At 39.5% G+C, this 19,133-nt stretch overlaps 1 protein-coding gene across 1 annotated transcript in view; it reads right to left on the minus strand.

The window, feature by feature from the left end:
- Positions 1-8,615, minus strand: part of Klkb1 (kallikrein B1) — a 26,579-nt gene extending 17,964 nt beyond the window's left edge. The window contains exons 1-3 of the mRNA XM_052162169.1: positions 8,289-8,615; positions 7,658-7,716; positions 1,914-2,076 (exon numbers count right to left, since the gene is read on the minus strand). Coding sequence (XP_052018129.1) covers positions 1,914-2,076; positions 7,658-7,715 — 221 coding nt within the window. The 5' untranslated portion in view covers position 7,716; positions 8,289-8,615. The remainder of the gene's footprint in view (positions 1-1,913; positions 2,077-7,657; positions 7,717-8,288) is intronic.
- Positions 8,616-19,133: the final 10,518 nt, after the last annotated feature.

A 19,133-nucleotide genomic window follows, 5' to 3' on the forward strand; every position in this document is an offset into this window, starting at 1 on the left:
TGCAGCATTTTATATATGTTAATAAATAAAGTCCGCAGTCAGGAAACTAATAACATTTCTTTGACACTTGCTGGAGAGGATATTCTTAAACAAGTTCACACTATCTGCCGTGTTGTTTTTCTTAGTGTTCACATTTCAAGTGTGGAGAGCCAACCACACTCAAGAGTTGATGGTTATTTCCACATTCTGAAGGTCCATAGCTCCTCTTTCCAAAAGATAATTGGTTTTGTTTTTGGTTTATGCGGTACTGACAGAGGACAAAAGCCTGGGCTTCAAGTATGCTAATCAAGAGCTAGTTACTTGCCAGCCTCTTCCCTCCCATCCCACACCCACCTTTTATTTAGTTTACTTTGAGAAAAGATCTTGTTAATTTACAGGAGCTAACTTTAAACTTACAATTCTCTTGTCTGAAACTTCTACATTTTTCTAAAATGGTGATTACTTTTGTAAATATTTTAATTTACTTTTAAATATTTGAATCAGCTATGAGTTGGGTCTGTATGTGATGTTCATCTGGCTTATTGCTTCCTGGTGGTTTCCATATAATGAGAGGCTTTTTCTATCTTCAATACCAACTATTAGTTAACTTTGCTATTTATAAGAATCCTAGAACCTAGTTCAATTTTTAAAAATATGAATCTCGCATGAAGTCTGAATTCGCTTTTTTGTTTGTTTGTTTGCTTGTTTGTTTGTTTATGTGCAGGTTAGCATGTAGGGATCAGAGAATGAGTTTCAAAATTCTAATTCTTAAATTCACATAGATTGAAGATGAAATTAATGTATGGAAAAAGAAGCAAAAAATTCACACTTGGCTATTGATCAAATGAAAAAACATTAAGGCAAAATTTCCAACCATATTTCTAATACTTATCCTTGCCAAAATTACCACTTGATAAAACAGAGAGAGAGAGAGAGAGAGAGAGACAGAGACAGAGACAGAGACAGAGACAGAGACAGAGACAGAAACAGAAACAGAAACAGAAACAGAGATAGACAGACAGAGAGAGAGAGACAGAGTCAGAGTACACATTCTAAAAGTCCAAACTGGCTCACTACAGGTACCATTGAGACTTGCCTACTGGATCTCAAATCTAATATCAACAAAATTCCTGGTTTATACTTTCTCAACTTTGCTCCCCATAAATATGATAACGAGTAAAGCAATTAAATATATTTCTTTATGCAGGTGAAATTTTCACCAGAAAGCAATATATATGATTAAAATATACATTTGATAGTAAAAGTGTGAAATTCACTGTGAAGTTCCCCAGCCTCCTTTTCAACTGGATAGAAGCTCAATGAGTTGTCCATTCTCTGGGTCTGGTTAATTTGGGTGTGTGAGTGTTATATTTGCAGCATTTATAATAAATTATAATTAATGCACAATAAATCATGAATAAAACAATAAATGTAATGGAATGCTACTTCGTGCTGAAGAAAAATGAAATAAAAAATTGTAGGAAAATGGATGGACTTAGAATGTTTAAATTAGGTGAAGCCATATAATCTCAGAAAGAAAAAACACCCTCATGTTCTCCCTCATAAACATAACCATCCAATAACATATTTATATACATAACAAATGAAATGTGGGAACAGAATAACATGTTGAAAGTGAAGAAGGAAGGCTAAGTATTGCAGCGTGAGGAAGGACCCTTTCATGTTCTGTCTTCAGGCCTTGGCTGCAGTGTGCCTCCCTCCCTCTGCTGTGAACAAGTGCAGTGGTTGTTTAGAATCTCTGTCTCTGCCCTCCCCTCCTGCACTCCAGTTGTCTGCCTGGGAAATACTCAGCCTAGGAACTTGTGATGCAAATAGTCTTTAAACACTTTGAGAGATAAGGCACCATTTTTGCATACAAATGGAAGCAGTTTGAGAACCCTCTAACCCAGCAAAGATAAACCTTCAGATCTTACCTTTTATCTGTCTCTTTGGCTGGAGTCACTTCAAGAAAGCTGAACAGCAGACACCTGGGGTGAAAGGTGCACATCTTCTGACAGTACTGGGCGTCTGGGGTATAGATGGCAGCTAGATCCCCACCTCTGAAGAAGGTGTTTTTATAGAGTTGAGTCAGACACCCTGTGATAGAAAAGTCGGTTTTGGGGGAAATTGTAACTGTTTTAATAGAAATGCATCTGCTTTGTTATTCTTTTTAATGTATCCCAATGACTACCCAAAGATCTATACAACTTCACAGGTAGAACCAAACATTATGACAGCTGTCAGACAATACAGCATGCTATTTAAAGTCATCCCATGGACATTTATGCATAAAAGTTGATTCTTTTATATTACGTATATAATTTGTACATAAAGTATCTGTTAAAATATAGTAGTTTTTCTGCCTGCTGTCTAACATGTTATGAAAACATCTCAACTTAAAAATGGAAATACAGCGTTTTTTCAAAAACCCTTTTAGGACAACCTAGATTCCTCAGTACTTCTAGGGCAACTTGAGGTCAGGACCAATATTTGCATCTCTCTTTTTTTAACCCCCCCTTTTTTTCCCCATGAAAGAAGTCAATAACTGAGTCTCAGAGTTCAGATGTGGTTAATATCACACACAGTGAATAAATATCCTGGAACATAAACTCATCCTTTCTGACTCTCGATCCTGGCTGTCGTCCTTTTCGAACATACAGTGTCACATTCGCATGTTGCTGTTTACCTAGCCTTATTTAAACAAAATAAGAAATATTGAGTCCTGATTTTCTACTATCTCATTTTTTGATAAAGAAAATCTATTTGCAGAGACCCACACTCAGGCATTTTACAGAGAGAGAGAGAGAGAGAGAGAGAGAGAGAGAGAGAGAGAGACAGACAGACAGACAGACAGACAGACAGACAGACAGAGAGGGGGGGGAAGAGGGAAGAGAGGGGTGAGTCAGAGTCCTTATGACACAAAGCTCTGAATGGTATTGAATGGTAAGTCTCCATCAAATCCCTGCCCGCAGAGCTGCGGGATCCCTGTGAAAGAGGAGGCAGAAAGAGTCTTAAGAGCCAGAGAGCATGGAGGACACAAGAAAACAAGGGTCATGTGAGCAGAGACTGAAGCATCGGGCCTACATGGGCCTGCACAGCGTCCTCTACATGTATTTTATAGTCTTCAGCTTCTTCTCTTCTCTCTTAGAAGACTTGCTCTTATCTAATGAGAAGCAGAAAGGGAGTGATTCAGGGGAAGATGGGATCTGGGGAGGAACTGGGAGAAGAGGGAGGGGAGCCATAATCAGGACATATTGCATGAGAAAATCTGTTCTCAATAAAATGGAAAAAAGCTAAATAATTTTCAAATTGGAAAAAAATGAAAGTAAGCTAACTTGAGAATAAAGTGAGATGCATTGCTTGTGCTGGCATACAGCTCCATCATGGGGGTATCTACCCTGCATCCCACATATCATTAGAGAGTCGTCCTTAAACCCACTGAAGAATTCAGGCATCCTTGAAAAGCTTCAGTTCAAACCTTTGTACTCAGCTTTCCACCTTAGGTAGCTTGTTTTCATCAGTCAAGTTTTCGTTCATCATGCAATACTCCAGTGGCCACATTGCCTATGTTGCTGTTGCTTTCCAAGGAACTGCTGTCTAGACAACATGTATTTCAATAAGCACTGAAGAGTTAAGAGTTTCTATGTTCTACCTATATGGGGACCCTGCCACTGAGTCCAGTTTGGATGAACCAACCTAGCAATATCACTTTTCTTCTTATCAGAGGGGTGTTGCCATGCCTACTGCTTAGGTCAGGTTTATATTTGGAGAGAGCAGATTTTCCTGGGTAAATGCTCCTGAGTATTTGTTCCCAAGTACACCTTACAATGTCTCATTTGCACAACACACTGAATAGTAGGCCCAGGGGTGATGGTAGCTATAAAAAGACTTGTTTTTTTGTTTTTTAAGGTGGTTAGCATCTCAAAATTATTGAGCAAAGACTCCTTTGCCATCCCATTGCACAGACACAAACAAATAATATGATCAGGTGATAGCCTAGAAGTTTCTATCCTGCAGTTGAGTGTTGGTAAACTAACATGAGACTCAGCCAATGAAAAAGAGTGACTAGAAATGTTCTAACTGTAGGACTGCTCATCCTTCTCAGTTGGTGATGATGATGATGGTGGTGGTAATGACTATAATAATGGCAGCATTGCTTGCACAGAGTCTGTATAACTTAAGTGATCTTTAATGATTGTCTTTCGGTTTTCACATTGACCGCATGACCATGGACATTGGACGGGTTATTTCATCATATTAAAAATGTACATAATCAAAAAGAACTAAAAAAAGTAAAATAAATAAATAACTTAAAATTAATAAATAAATCATCTTAACTCAAAAAACTCTAGGTGAGTGTCACAGAGAAGGCTGAGGAGCCTCCACAAGATGTCCCCTCACCTCCACAGGTGCTTCATGGCACATCTGTATATGAACACATGTGTGTGCAGACGTAGATACAAAATAAATAAATGCTAAAACATTTTAAACATTCAATGTCCGGTGTGAAAAGATAATTTACCAAAGGAATGTAAGTAACTCAGTATATTAAAGTCGCTAACAGTGCAGGAGCCACTTTTACTCTCCCTCATCAAAGAAGGCTCTTTGCAGCTAATAGGCACTGTGATGGGTTCTCTATGTTCAGTTCAGGGAATAGCATGATTAGAAGCCATGGCCCTGTTGGAGTAAGTGTGGCCTTGTTGGAGTAGATGTATCACGGTGGCTGTGTGCTATAAGACTCTCATCCCTCAGTATTCTGCTAGCAGCCTTCAGATGAAGATATAGAACTCTCAGCTTCTCTTGAGCCATGCCATCCTTGGACACTGCCATGCTCCTGACTTGATGGTAATGGACTGAACCTCTGAACCTGTAAGGCAGCCCCAATTAAATGCTGTTCTTTATGTGACTTGCATTGGTCATGGTGTCTGTTCACAGCAGTAAAACCCTAACTAAGACACCATCAACTGGACCCAATACAGAGGTCAACATATGTGGGGCACCCATCCTCAGTGGACACATCTACATCGCATATCCTGAATCTATAGCTCAGAGGATATCATGAAAGAGGGCATGGAAAGACAATCATAGCCAGAATATCAGGAAGTCTGCTGTGAAACAGTCTCTCCTAGAAATGGTGGTAAAAACGAGACCAGAACAATGGCAATATCAATGGATATAGTAACATGGAGGGGGGAAATTTCATGGGGTCCCACCCTTAGACCAAGAATGAGAGGCAACTAATGGCTTTCAGGAGAAAGAAAATTTGCCTTTCCCAGAGATGAGACTACTTGGTGGTGTATATTAGTTGCTCAATATACGCGTATGCACACAAATCATATACACACAAACAAAAATGGACTCAACGAGGTGCATTTATGCATCTCTGTGTACTTATATACATAGGTAACAATAATAATAAAAGAAAAAAGAGGCAATCAGCTTGAGAGTGGGGGCATGTGGGGGAAGCTCAAGGGAGGATGCCTGGAGGGAGAAACTAGAGGGAGAAAAGGGGGTGGTATAATTCTAACTTCAATTAGAAACATATTAAAAACTATAATCATTCACAAAGTAAATACACAGAAGCTACAAATGAATTCTTTCTAAACTAGGAGAACAAATACACAATATTCCATCTGATATTTCAGATTAGATAATTTCAGCTAAGTTTCTAAAAAAGAATCCATTGTCTAAATCTTTCTGAAGCTTTTAAGAATGTAAATAATATATTCTCTTTCTGAATTACCAATATCCTCTCTTAGGAATGAGATGTCAGTATTAAATACATTTTATGTTAAAAAACAAAATGTAAGCGTCATAGACTCACAACACGGATGTAAACAGCTAGGTTAACAAAGATTAAACTTGAAACAATAGTTGTGCACTGGCTTTGATCACAAATGAAAGAAAGCCAAGCAATGCAGCTTGAATGTGAATGAGTTCAACAGTTCAGAAACCCGGGTGCCCACAGTCAATGGCTGCTGGAGTACTTAGACACTGCCCAATGATGGCACCTGTGCACAATGTGTCAGCGCATTGATTTACTCTATTGTGTGCTGCTTCCTTGATCGCAGGATGCACAGTAGCAACGCGGGACCAGAAGCTCAAGCCGGGTTGGAAATAAAAATAAATCTGAGCCTTTTTCTAAGTTTGAGAAAAATCCTGTTGCGAGACTAGCTCTGGTCAGGTCATCGCACCAGCACTGTCTGCAGTTCTGGCTCTGGTCTGATTGACTGCACCAGAAACTCCAGCTGCAGCATCAACAGCAGGAGTATCATCTCCAGCGCCACTGGAGATGGGTCAGGAGGAAACCTGGATGCTAATTTAGCAAGGTGACTCTGTGCCAGCTACAAAGGAACAGATGTCTATTAGCACTCACTGTTCTAAGTGGGATGGCGGAACACTCCCAAACAGAGAATGCCTTTCTGGAAGCAAACACATAACGCATGCCACCAAACCTTCAAAGGTACTCACACTTCTGTATCTAAATTTTTTTATTTCCAAAATTTTAATCTATAGAAATAAATGAATACGACCATAGAATGTACATACATACAAAATACCATGAAGAAGAACAAATAAAAAAAATGTTCATTTGCATTAACATTAGCTATAAATAGCAAAGGTAAGTTAAAATTATTTTTCATTAATACTGATCTTTCATTAACACTTTCATACAACAGATAGATTTGTGCAGAAAATATAAAAGACTAATGAAAAATTAGTGATTTTTATTTTGTACTTTGGGACTATATAAAATACATGTTTTCAAGTATTTTATGTATTCCCATGCCTCACTTTCCTATCATGATCGTGAATTTTACAGTCATCGCCCATAGCATCTCTGACACCCATAGCATCACTCCTCGTGTTTTAATTGGCTTGAACATGGCAGTACTTGTGTACAGAAGAGCTGTTACAGATGACGGGCCGGATGGAGGGAGCTGAGAGGGATGGAAAAAAGAGTTTACCTAGAGAAATGGCTTCTATTTACAAGGACAAGCCTATCTTTGCCAAATACTTCAGATTCAAGAAAACAATCCTTGAGGTGTGGCTGTATCTTAAGTCAGCCTTGACTCAGAATACATCTCTCATGTTATGCCCAGGGAAATCTCCCTCCATAATGACTATTGCGAGGGGGTGTTCAGGGTCATGCTCGTATTCTAAAAAGTAAAGGAATTCACAGAGAAAGAACACTGACATCTAGTGTTGAAAGCTGTCCATCTGGAGTACCACAGGGAAGCTATACTAGTTAAATCCAAAGCAAGTACTTTCAGTTCAGAAATGGCTCTCCATGCCTTATATTAAAAATATCATATACTAATCAGATACTTGGATTGGACTCAATCATTATGCCATATTCTTTCCAATTTTCAGGCAGAGTTTTAATTTAGAAGGCTGATAATAAAGACAAGTAACTCTGGGGTGGGAAAGGTTCTGCTCGAGAGTTTTCTCAAAACAGGAGTTTCTGCTAACAGACACACTGATGTCTCTAAGTTTCTTCCCCTGTTCATCTGGGTTTGGGTAATGTATCTAAGGAGATGTTCTTGCCTTAGAGTATCAGCAGCTGCCTTCTTCCACAAAGCTGTATGGTTAAAGGCTTTCTCCAGGAGTGGTGTAGTTTGCAAGACCATTCCACTTAGACACACTATTAATTTGAACTCCTAGAGATAATACTTACCACAGGAAACTGTAGCAAACAAGGAAACCAAATAACCCACTTGGTTGAATAAAATCATCCTTTGAAAGAAAAAATATATACATATAATTACTAGGTTTAGATCATGTTTACCATGATAGACAATTTAATTCAATTAAAAGACTTCGCCTTTTTGGTAAATGTCTAAAATGCAAATCACAGTGCATAATCACCAGGAGAAAGAAGATTTGGAGGAGGGAGGACTTTTTGTATATAGAAAATTAGAATATTTATCATGCTTCCCAAGATACAAATTGAGACCTCTAGACTACTATTAGTGTGTATTAGTGTATTTATTGTTAATTTTGAAGATTTATTTCTATTAATTTTGTAAAGAGAGTTAGAGCAAATAGTTAAACACTTATTAAATTTCTATATTAATGCAAAATTATGAATAAGGACAATGATATCATCCACAACCTTCACATAAAGGACCTTTTTGAAAAGAATCAAAAACTTATTCTTGGCTTTAAAATATTTTATGTTAGTATATTTGTATAGAAAGAAAAATAATTCCTTGTAGATTTTCTAAATATTCAGGAAATCAGTCCATTATACCAATGGACCTTGCAAAACAAGACACAGGATATAATGAAAGATGGAAAGCAACTACCTGGAAGGATGATTGCTTTGTGGTTCTGGAGGAGAGGGGTTCCCACGTGAAGATGGTCTTCAGGCTCTCCGAGTATGGCACCGAGGGCGGTCTTTGCTTGGCTCCAATGTTGACACTGGGTTTCTGGCTTTAGTTTCAACTGTTTAACCTGTCAATATAGTCCCATGGACATCCCAGTCCAGGTTTAGCAACTTAATATGTTACCAATTCCAAGAAGTCATATAAACACAACGACAGAGCTGGAGTCTCCAACACAGGTCCCTTTGCAGAAGAATCCAAGGGAACACGTGTCCGTGCACAAAATCGCCTTCCCAATTGTTATGGAATCCAGATGATAAGTTACACGCCCCGGTGAGAATGTGTACATAGTGGATCGGCATTGAAGAATGTTAGACCTTTCCCATTAATCATGTAACCCTGCTACCAAGCCTGGGCAGTGCAGCATGGAGATGTGTATGAATAAAGAAAAGTGATGTAAACATCACATTTCACAGGTCCTAAAAAAGCCCATCCCAGGAAATTGCAGTATCTGGCCAGACCCAGGCTCTAGGATGACAACCTCAGGCTCAGCCAACAAGTCTACTTCAAGGTGATTTTTTTTCCAGGACTGTTATTGTAGATTCAGGAACAAACCCATGCCCCCGGGGTTGAGTTTGGACGTGGCCACTGGAGGCTCAGTTTCCAGGCTTGTTTCAACGTCAGCACTTTAAGCCAGTCCTCAACCATAAGATCCTGGCCGCACGGAATTGAGGAGCTAACCGTGAGCTCAGGACTCCATCATCAGTGCAGTCACCATGGACCCTGATGCCAGGCTTTTTTCTGTGACCCGAGATTCAAACTTAGCCTTGCCCATTCAACTACACCGTTGGCTAACCCAGACCCTATTGATGAGATAAGTGACTAATAGGTTCTTCTGGTGAAGCAAGCTTTAAAAGCCTAAAATCATTGTGGAGCTTTCAAGATATCTCCGTGGGTCAAAGGCATTTGCCGTCAAGCCTGATGACCTGAGTTCAGTCCCCAGAACCTGCACAGTAGAGCGAGCGAGCGAACCAACCCCAAAAGTGTCCTTTGACCTCCACACCCACACTCCTTTGTGTGTGCACACCTACACACACATAGCCACACAACGGGTGAATAAACAAATTTTAAAAAATCAAATTCAAAATAGCTTCTTATCTAAAAGTGCAAATACCAACACAAAGCCAGACGATCACAAATAATCAGAAAAGGGGGAAAAAAAATCACCAAAAGAAAAAAGTTAGGAACTTATATGTGACCCTAAATAAAGGAAGGTCAGCTGATTGGCAGATTATAAATTTGACGTAGGGACTTGAGGTATTTTATTACAGTGATGCAAAACTGGCGGAGACATAAAATCATATGACTACCTTAAGAGCTGTACTTACATACCGCCTTTGAACAAGGCAAGCCCTAGAGGCAAGTGGGAGGGTGATTGTCAGGATCTGAAACCTAGTGGAATGGGTGATGTTCATCAAAGGATTCAAAGTTTCAGCTTTTAGGACTAATAGATGGGAATATCTCATGCCCAGCAATAGCAACATTAGTTACATCTTAGTGATTTATTTTACTTCCACCTATGTGTCTCTTTCTGTGCTAACACATGCAGGTTGCAGGTGCTTACAATGACCAGCAGAGGGTAGCAGGTCCCATGGAGCTGCAGCTACAGGCCCTTGCGAGCCTCCTGATATGGTTGCTGGGAACTGAGCTTGGGTTCTCTTCAAGGGCATCACTGAGCTGTTTTTCTATCCTGCAGAGCAGTGGTTCTCTTTTTCTTTTCTTTTTTTATTATTTTCTTTATTTACATTTCAAATGTTATCCCCTTTCCTCGTTTCCCCTCCAAAGACCCCCATCCCATTGTCCCTCCCCCTGCTCACTATCCCACCCACTCCTGCTTCCCTGTCCTGGCATTCCCCTACACTGGTACATCGAGCCTTCACAGGACCAAGGGCCTCTCCTCTCATTGATGTCCAACAAGGCCATCCTCTGCTGCCTGGAGCCATGGGTCCCTCATGTGTACTCTTTGGTTGGTGGTTAAGTTCCTGGGAGCTCTGGATGTACTGGTTGCTTCATATTGTTGTTCCTCCTATGGCGCTGCAAACCCCTTCAACTCTTTGGGTCCTTTCTCTAGCTCCTCCATTGGGGACCCTGTGCTCAGTCCAATGGTTGGCTGAGAGCATCCCCCTCTGTATATGTCAGGCTCTGGCAGAGCGTCTCAGGAGACAGCTATATCAGACTCCTGTCAGCAAGCTCTTGTTGGCATCCACAATAGTGTCTGGGTTTGGTGACTGAATATGGGATGGATCCCCAGGTGGGGCAGTCTCTGGATGGTCTTTCCTTCAGGCTCTGCGCCACACTTGTCTCTGAATCTCCTCCCATGGGTATTTTGATCCCCCTTCTAAGAAGAATGGAAGTATCCACAATTTGGTCTTCCTTCTTCTTGAGCTTCACAGAGCAGCAGTTGTCAACCTTGCTAAGCTGACACCCTTTAATACAGTTCCTCATGTTGTGGTGATCCCCAGCAATAAAGACATTTCATTGCTACTTCATAATTGTAATTTTGCCGCTGTTATGAATTATAAATATCTGATATGTAACCCCTCCCCTTAAGTTGAAAACCACTGATCTAGATCTTCAGAGTGCTACATTTTTGGTGTAGACAACTGTGCCCCATTATGCAAGCATTCTTAACATACATAGCAATTGTCTGAGATGGCGATTGTGTTAACTACCTTTATAGTGGAAATAATTTCACAATGTACACATATACCAAAATATTATTATGTTACACGCATATCAAGAACCCGCTTTTTAATAAATTATACATGTGAAAAATAAATGGGAAATGCACTTAAATGTTTATCCTGAAGAAAAAGAAGTGCTTTATGTTACAGACACGAAGCAAACAAGCAAGCAAGCAAACAAAGATCGCAATATCTGGTCCTCCACAGCAAAACTTGCTGCTGGATAGCACTTCTATAGTGGAGTTTAGACTCTCTCCTGCTAAGGAAGCTCTATTTTCCTTTTAATTCTTAGAAAAATGTTTCCAAATACAATAAAATATCTACTCTTCCTTGAAACTTCTGATTTTCGGTCCTGGATTTACTGACTAATAATTTACTACTCTTTTTTATTTGTTTTATTTTAAAAAATATTTAAAGGCTGCCACTAAATCTCCTCTGTTTTCTATTCAGCAAAAATTACAACATGTCATTTTAACTAGTAAATTAGATGGAGAGAGTTGGCCCATAAACATTGTATAAATGTTTCTGGAATACAAAACTGTATTTATTAGAAACAAAGGATAATGTTGCCAATAAATATCTCTGGAGTATTATAAAGAAGCATGTTTAAATATCATGCTGTACTTCTTTCTAGAGGAAGTAGTTCCCAGCCCTCAACAAAGCAAATCCCTTTGCTCTATAACTTGTAAAAAAAAAAATGAAGTTTGCAATCTCTTTGGCAAACTAGGCTCAATGGGGTGGGGGTGGGGGATAAAAGCACCTGCCTCCTCCAGAGCACAAGACATGCTCAGGGGTTGCTTGCCTAAAAAGTAACATTCTAGACTTAAAACCTCCATAAATATACTTCCTTGCTTCCTCTGAAGGCTCCTGAGAATGAAACAGAAGTTTCAGTCCCATAATATAATAAAAACTAAAATTTCCTCATGGGTTCGGGAGAACAAAATTAGTTTTGTGGAAGAGAGCCATCAGTAGGCAGGATGCCAACTGTCCTCCCTAAAGTTCCCACTCTTGCCACACCAACCCCAGTGGATTTTGTGCGACAAGTTCCACAGATTGAGGCGTTAGACTCCGAAGGGAGGAGGTTTCCTGGAAGTGATTGTGGAACTCTCTAGCTGGAGAAAAATATTGAGCCGTAGTATTGGCACTTTATCTGCTTTATCTTCTTCTATTCCCTTTCTATATTTATGAGATGTTCCTGATAGCTTGGGCCTGGATTTTAAGGGAGAAAATTGGATAAGAAGCCACCCCTTAAAATGGGGTCACTGGCCATGACCTCTTCTCTGACTCAACGCTTTGTTTCATAATCATTTACATAATTACAAAATAATATTTTGATAGAATATCTTCCCAACAATATATGAACTTGTATGGCTGTGCGTGTATAAATGAGTTGGCTCTGACATTGTGGTATTAAAAAAACATTGTTTAAATTAAACTTTGAAGATTTTTAATAAGAAGCTAGATGTTAGATAAGGATTACTCATGGAAAGTTGTTAACTTGATCAGGACCTAGGGGTCATAACCAAGTGCCCTTAAAGACTTTTTAAATTCACTCCTGAAAGTTTGCCATAAGTGATTTTTTTATATTGTGATTATGACATTATCTGTTCCATTTGTAACTGATTTATTGAACTCACTGTTCTGGAAATATAATACCTAATTAATTTTATTTTCTTGTGCCAGATGATTATGATAATTATTCTTTGTGACCACTTCACTGGACACATCTTTTAGAATTGTAATACCTGTTTTTCTTATAAAAATCACTGCTTGAGAGCTACAAAATACACTCAGATTCAAACTGCTTCTGTGTTTGTTTCTGTTCATCACTGCTGAATCCTTACCCACCATTTTGCAGATGTAATTAAGGAAACTAATTAGCTGACACTGAGCTCATAAAGGTAGAGTATATGAATGGGTCAGATCTCAGCACCAGAGCCTTTTAAAGCAGAGTTTTCATTACTCTGTGTGCGTGTGTGTGTGTGTGTGTGTGTGTGTGTGTGTGTGTGTGTGTGTGTGTCTGGATTTGTATCTTTGTGTATTTGTATTTGTGTGTGTTGTGCTTGTATTTTTGTGTTTGTATCTTTATGTGTTTGTATTTGTGTTTGTGTGTGTGTCTTTGCGTGTTTGTATTTGTATTTGTGTGTGTAGCTTTGTGTGTTTGTATTTGTATGTGTGCATCTGTGTGCTTGTATTTTTGTGTGTTTGTATTTGTGTTTGTATGTGTGTATCTTTGTGTGTTTAAATTTGTGTGTGTTTGTATCTTTGTGTGTTTACTTTCATTTATGTTTGTATTTGTGTGTGTATCTGTGTGTTTGTATTTGTGTGTGTTTTTAGTTGTGTTTATATGTGTATATCTGTGTGTTTGAATTTGTGTGAGTGTGCTTGTATGTGTGTGTATCTTTGTGTGTTTATACTTGTGTGTTTGTATCTTGTGTGTTTGTATTCATGTGTGTTTGTATTTGTGTGTGTATCTTTGTGTGTTTATACTTGTGTGTTTGTATCTTGGGTGTTTGTATTCATGCGTGTTTGTATTTGTGTGTGTGTATTTGTGTGTGGTTTTAGTTGTGTTTATATGTGTGTATCATTGTGTGGTTGAATTTGTGTAAGTGTGCTTGTATGTGTGTGTATCTTTGTGTGTTTATACTTGTGTGTGTTTGTATGTGTTTGTATATTTGTGTGTTTGTATTCATGTGTGTTGGTATTTGTGTGTATCTGTGTGTTTGTATTTGTGTGTGCGTATCTGTGTGTTTGTATTTGGTGTGTGTTTATAGTTGTGTTTATGTGTATCTTTGTGTGTTTGAATTTGTGTGAGTGTGCTTGTATGTGTGTGTACCTTTGTGTGTTTATACTTGTGTGTGTTTGTATGTATCTTTGTGTGTTTGTATTCATGTGTGTTGGTATTTGTGTATATGTATCTGTGTGTTTGTAGTTGTGTTTGTATGTGTGTATCTTTGTGTGTTTGAATTTGTGTGAGTGTGCTTGTATGTGTGTATATCTTTGTGTGTTTATATTTATGTGTGTTTGTATGTGTTTGTATCTTTGTGTGTTTGTATTCCTGTGTGTGTATCTGTGTGTGTGTATCTTCGTGTGTATTTGTGGTATGTGTATCTTTGTGTGTTTGTGTTCGTGTGTGTGTGTGTGTGTGTGTGTGTGTGTGTACCATGCATGAGCCATGGAATACTGTAGATGTCCAAGACACTTTACAGCAGTTGGCTCTCTTCTTGCAGTCTATAAACTATGGAGATCAATGAAGCTGGGACTACCAGGCTCGAGAGCAATCAGCTCTACCTGCTGAGCCACGTTATCTCCCTGTGCTGCTCTAATGAAGATAGAAGAGGAATTCAGGGAGATTCAAAGTACAAGAGGGCTGAGCAACAGGAAGACATTTTCAGTGCTTCCTTGAATATGGAAGAGCCCTGAAAAAGGACTTGAGACTTGTCTCTTCCCAACAGCGATACAAAAAAAAAATGTTGTCGTAGGGCTACAACCACAAAAACCGAATATTTCCAATGGCTGTGTGTGCCTAGAAGAGGGTTCACCTTCTGACTCTCACGTCTAAAATCTCCAGATGCATTTCCCTTACTTTCTAATCAGTATGCCCAGGTATGGACACCTCACATCAACCAGAGCCCTGCTCAAATGCACCCTTCTTACAGTTACCACACCACCTTCCTTTCTGCTGTTCCTTCTGGCACAGTTCCCAGGCATTATGTCACCCACGTACTCTGTCCCTCTGCCTCAATCATTCACAACTTGCTGTAATTAATCGTTAGGGAAATGCAAATCAAAACAACCTTGAGATTTCACCTCACACCAGTCAGAATGGCTAAGGTTAAAAACTCCAGAGACAGCAGGTGTTCGCAAGAATGTGAAGAAAGAGGAACACTCCTCCATTGCTGGTGGGATTACAAGCTGGTACAACCACTTTGGAAATCAGTCTGGTGGTTCCTCAGGAAACTGGACATGACCCTTCCGGAGGACCCTGCTATACCTCTCCTGGGCATATACCCAGAGTATACCCTGGAATGCAATAAGGACACATGCTCCATTATGTTCATAGCAGCCTTATTTATAATAGTCAGAAGCTATTATAAATATAACCCAGAAAGAACCCAGATGTCCCTCAATGGAGGAATGGATACAAAAAATGTGGTATATTAGATGGTTTCAGTGCAGAATTCTACCAGACCTTCAAAGAAGAGTTAACACCAATACTCTTCAAACTATTCCACAAAATAGAAACAGAAGGAACACTACCCAATTCCTTCTACGAAGCCACAATTACGCTGATACCAAAGCCACACAAAGATCCAACAAAGAAAGAGAACTTCAGACCAATTTCCCTTATGAACATCGATGCAAAAATACTCAACAAAATTCTTGCCAACCGAATCCAAGAACACATCAAAACGATCATCCACCATGATCAAGTAGGCTTTATCCCGGGAATGCAGGGTTGGTTCAATATACGGAAATCCATCAATACAATCCACTACATAAACAAACTCAAAGAACAAAATCATATGGTCATTTCATTGGATGCTGAAAAAGCATTTGACAAAATTCAGCATCCTTTCATGCTTAAAGTCTTGGAGAGAACAGGAATTCAAGGCCCATACCTAAACATAGTAAAAGCAATATACAGCAAACCGGTAGCCAGCATCAAACTAAACGGAGAGAAACTTGAAGCAATCCCACTGAAATCAGGGACCAGACAAGGCTGCCCCCTTTCTCCTTATCTTTTCAATATTGTACTTGAGGTACTAGCTCGGGCAATTCGACAACATAAGGAGGTCAAAGGGATACAAATTGGAAAGGAGGAAGTCAAACTATCATTATTTGCAGACGACATGATCGTCTACCTAAGTGACCCAAAGAACTCCACTAGAGAGCTCCTACAGCTGATAAACAACTTCAGCAAAGTGGCAGGTTACAAAATCAACTCAAGCAAATCAGTGGCCTTCCTATACTCAAAGGATAAGCAGGCTGAGAAAGAAATTAGGGAAATGACCCCCTTCACAATAGCCACAAACAGTATAAAGTATCTTGGGGTGACTCTTACCAAACATGCGAAAGATCTGTATGGCAAGAACTTCAAGACTCTGAAGAAGGAAATGGAAGAAGACCTCAAAAAATGGGAAAACCTCCCATGCTCATGGATCGGTAGAATCAATATAGTTAAAATGGCCATTTTGCCTAAAGCACTATACAGATTCAATGCAATACCCATCAAAATCCCAACTCAATTCTTCACAGAGTTAGAAAGAGCAATTATCAAATTCATCTGGAACAACAAAAAACCCAGGATAGCTAAAACTATTCTCAGCAACAAAAGAAAATCTGGGGGAATCAGTATCCCTGACCTCAAGCAATACTACAGAGCAATAGTGTTAAAAACTGCATGGTATTGGTACAGTGACAGGCAGGAGGATCAATGGAACAGGATTGAAGATCCAGAAATGAACCCACACACCTATGGCCACTTGATCCTCGACAAAGAGGCTGAAAACATCCAATGGAAAAAAGATAGCCTTTTCAACAAATGGTGCTGGTTCAACTGGAGGTCAGCATGCAGAAGAATGCGAATTGATCCATCCTTGTCTCCTTGTACTAAGCTCAAATCCAAATGGATCAAGGACCTCCACATAAAGCCAGACACTCTGAAGCTAATAGAAAAGAAACTGGGGAAGACCCTTGAGGACATCGGTACAGGGAGAAAGTTTCTGAACAGAACACCAATAGCGTATGCTCTAAGAGCAAGAATTGACAAATGGGACCTCATAAGGTTACAGAGTTTCTGTAAGGCAAAGGACACCGTCAAGAGGACAGATCGGCAACCAACAAATTGGGAAAAGATCTTCACCAATCCTACATCAGATAGAGGGCTAATATCCAATATATATAAAGAACTCAAGAAGTTAGACTCCAGAAAACCGAACAACCCTATTAAAAAATGGGGTACAGAGTTAAACAAAGAATTCTCACCTGAAGAACTTCGGATGGCGGAGAAGCATCTTAAAAAATGCTCCACTTCATTAGTCATTAGGGAAATGCAAATCAAAACAACCCTAAGATTTCATCTTACACCAGTCAGAATGGCTAAGATTAAAAATTCAGGAGACAGCAGGTGTTGGAGAGGGTGCGGAGTGAGAGGAACACTCCTCCACTGCTGGTGGGGTTGCAAATTGGTACAACCACTCTGGAAAGCAGTCTGGCGGTTCCTCCGAAAACTGGGCACCTCACTTCCAGAAGATCCTGCTATACCACTCCTGGGCATATACCCAGAGGATTCCCCACCATGTAATAAGGATACATGCTCTACTATGTTCATAGCAGCCCTATTTATAATTGCCAGATGCTGGAAAGAACCCAGGTATCCCTCAACAGAAGAGTGGATACAAAAAATGTGGTATATCTACACAATGGAGTACTATTCAGCCATTAGAAACAATGAATTCATGAAATTCTTAGGCAAATGGATGGAGCTAGAGAACATCATACTAAGTGAGGTAACCCAGACTCAAAAGGTGAATCATGGTATGCACTCACTAATAAGTGGTTATTAACCTAGAAAACTGGAATACCCAAAACATAATCCACACATCAAATGAGATACAAGAAGAAAGCAGGAGTGGTCCCTGGTTCTGGAAAGACTCAGTGAAACAGTATTTGGCAAAACCAGAACGGGGAACTGGGAAGGGGTGGGAGGGAGGACAGGGGAAGAGAAGGGGGCTTACGGGACTTTCGGGGAGTGGGGGGGGGCTAGAAAAGGGGAAATCATTTGAAATGTAAATAAATTATATCAAATAAAAAAAAAAGACAAAAAAAAAAAAGACTCTGAAATCAACAGGAAAAAAAAAAATAAAAAAATAAAAAAAAAAAAAATAAAAAAAATGTGGTATATTTACACAATGGAATACTACTCAGCAATTAAAAACAATGAATTCATGAAATTCTTAGGCAAATGGTTGGAACTGGAAAATATCATCCTAAGTGAGGTAACCCAATCACAAAAGAATACACATGGAATGTAATCACTGATGAATGATATTAATTAGCCCAGAAGCTCTGAATTCTCAAGACACAGTTAGCATAACAAATGATACCCAAGAAGAGGGAAAGAGAGAGCCCTGGTTCTGAAAAGAGTTGATAGAGCATTGTAGGGGAGTACCAGGACAGGGAAATGGGAGGGGGCGTGATTTGGAAATGGGTGGAGGGAAGAGGGCTTATGAGACTGATGGGGAGGGGGGGAACCGGGAAAGGGGAAAGCATTCAGAATGTAAACAAAGAATATAGAAAGAAAAAAAAAGACCTGGGCCTGCAGTTGTCCGCTGTCTTTCCCCAGAGCCCAGAATGCTACTGGCTGTTGAGTTAGACTGAAATGATGAATAACTATGTGTGTGAGAGCAAATAAAAGTCCTTAACAAACAAGGGATACCAGGGACAGGTGGTCTCTGCCCACAGTTTTGGTTTGCATAAATCATAGTCATACTATGAGCTAAGCAAAAATGTCCATCTTACACGGTCTAAAACTGACTGTTGGAGTAATAGCCACACCAGCCCTAACTCTAATGAATAATCTTGTATATAAGGATGCTCCTGTTAAAGCTAGTTATTATAGCAACTATACTTTAATTTGTTCATATATATATGTATATGTATATACATACACACACACACACACACACATATATTCATGAGCGTAAACTACAGCACAGTGATCAAATAAAACCAGTTAACCTATCTGTCACATTACACACTTACCATTCTTGTGGTGAGAGCATTAATAATCTACCGTTAGTAATCCATTATTTTTCAAATGTGCAGACAATTTATTTCTGATTAAACTGTTGTTATAGGTATGAGAGACTCAAGAAAACTGGTCTTGTCTGGGAGTTTTTATCTTTTGATCAACATCTACCTATTTCTTTTACTTGATCCATGGCAAGTAGTAGAACCCTGAAATGAGGCTGGCTCCCACTCCAGGGGGACAGATGCGGCTCCTGACTGTGTGAGTACCAGTCTTGGCCTTTGCTCCTCTGGGACTGTCATCCTGAGGAACTGGCCCATTGCCAAGCAC

Source organism: Apodemus sylvaticus, chromosome 18 (genome assembly GCF_947179515.1).
Source record: "Apodemus sylvaticus chromosome 18, mApoSyl1.1, whole genome shotgun sequence".
Lineage (NCBI taxonomy): Eukaryota > Metazoa > Chordata > Mammalia > Rodentia > Muridae > Apodemus > Apodemus sylvaticus.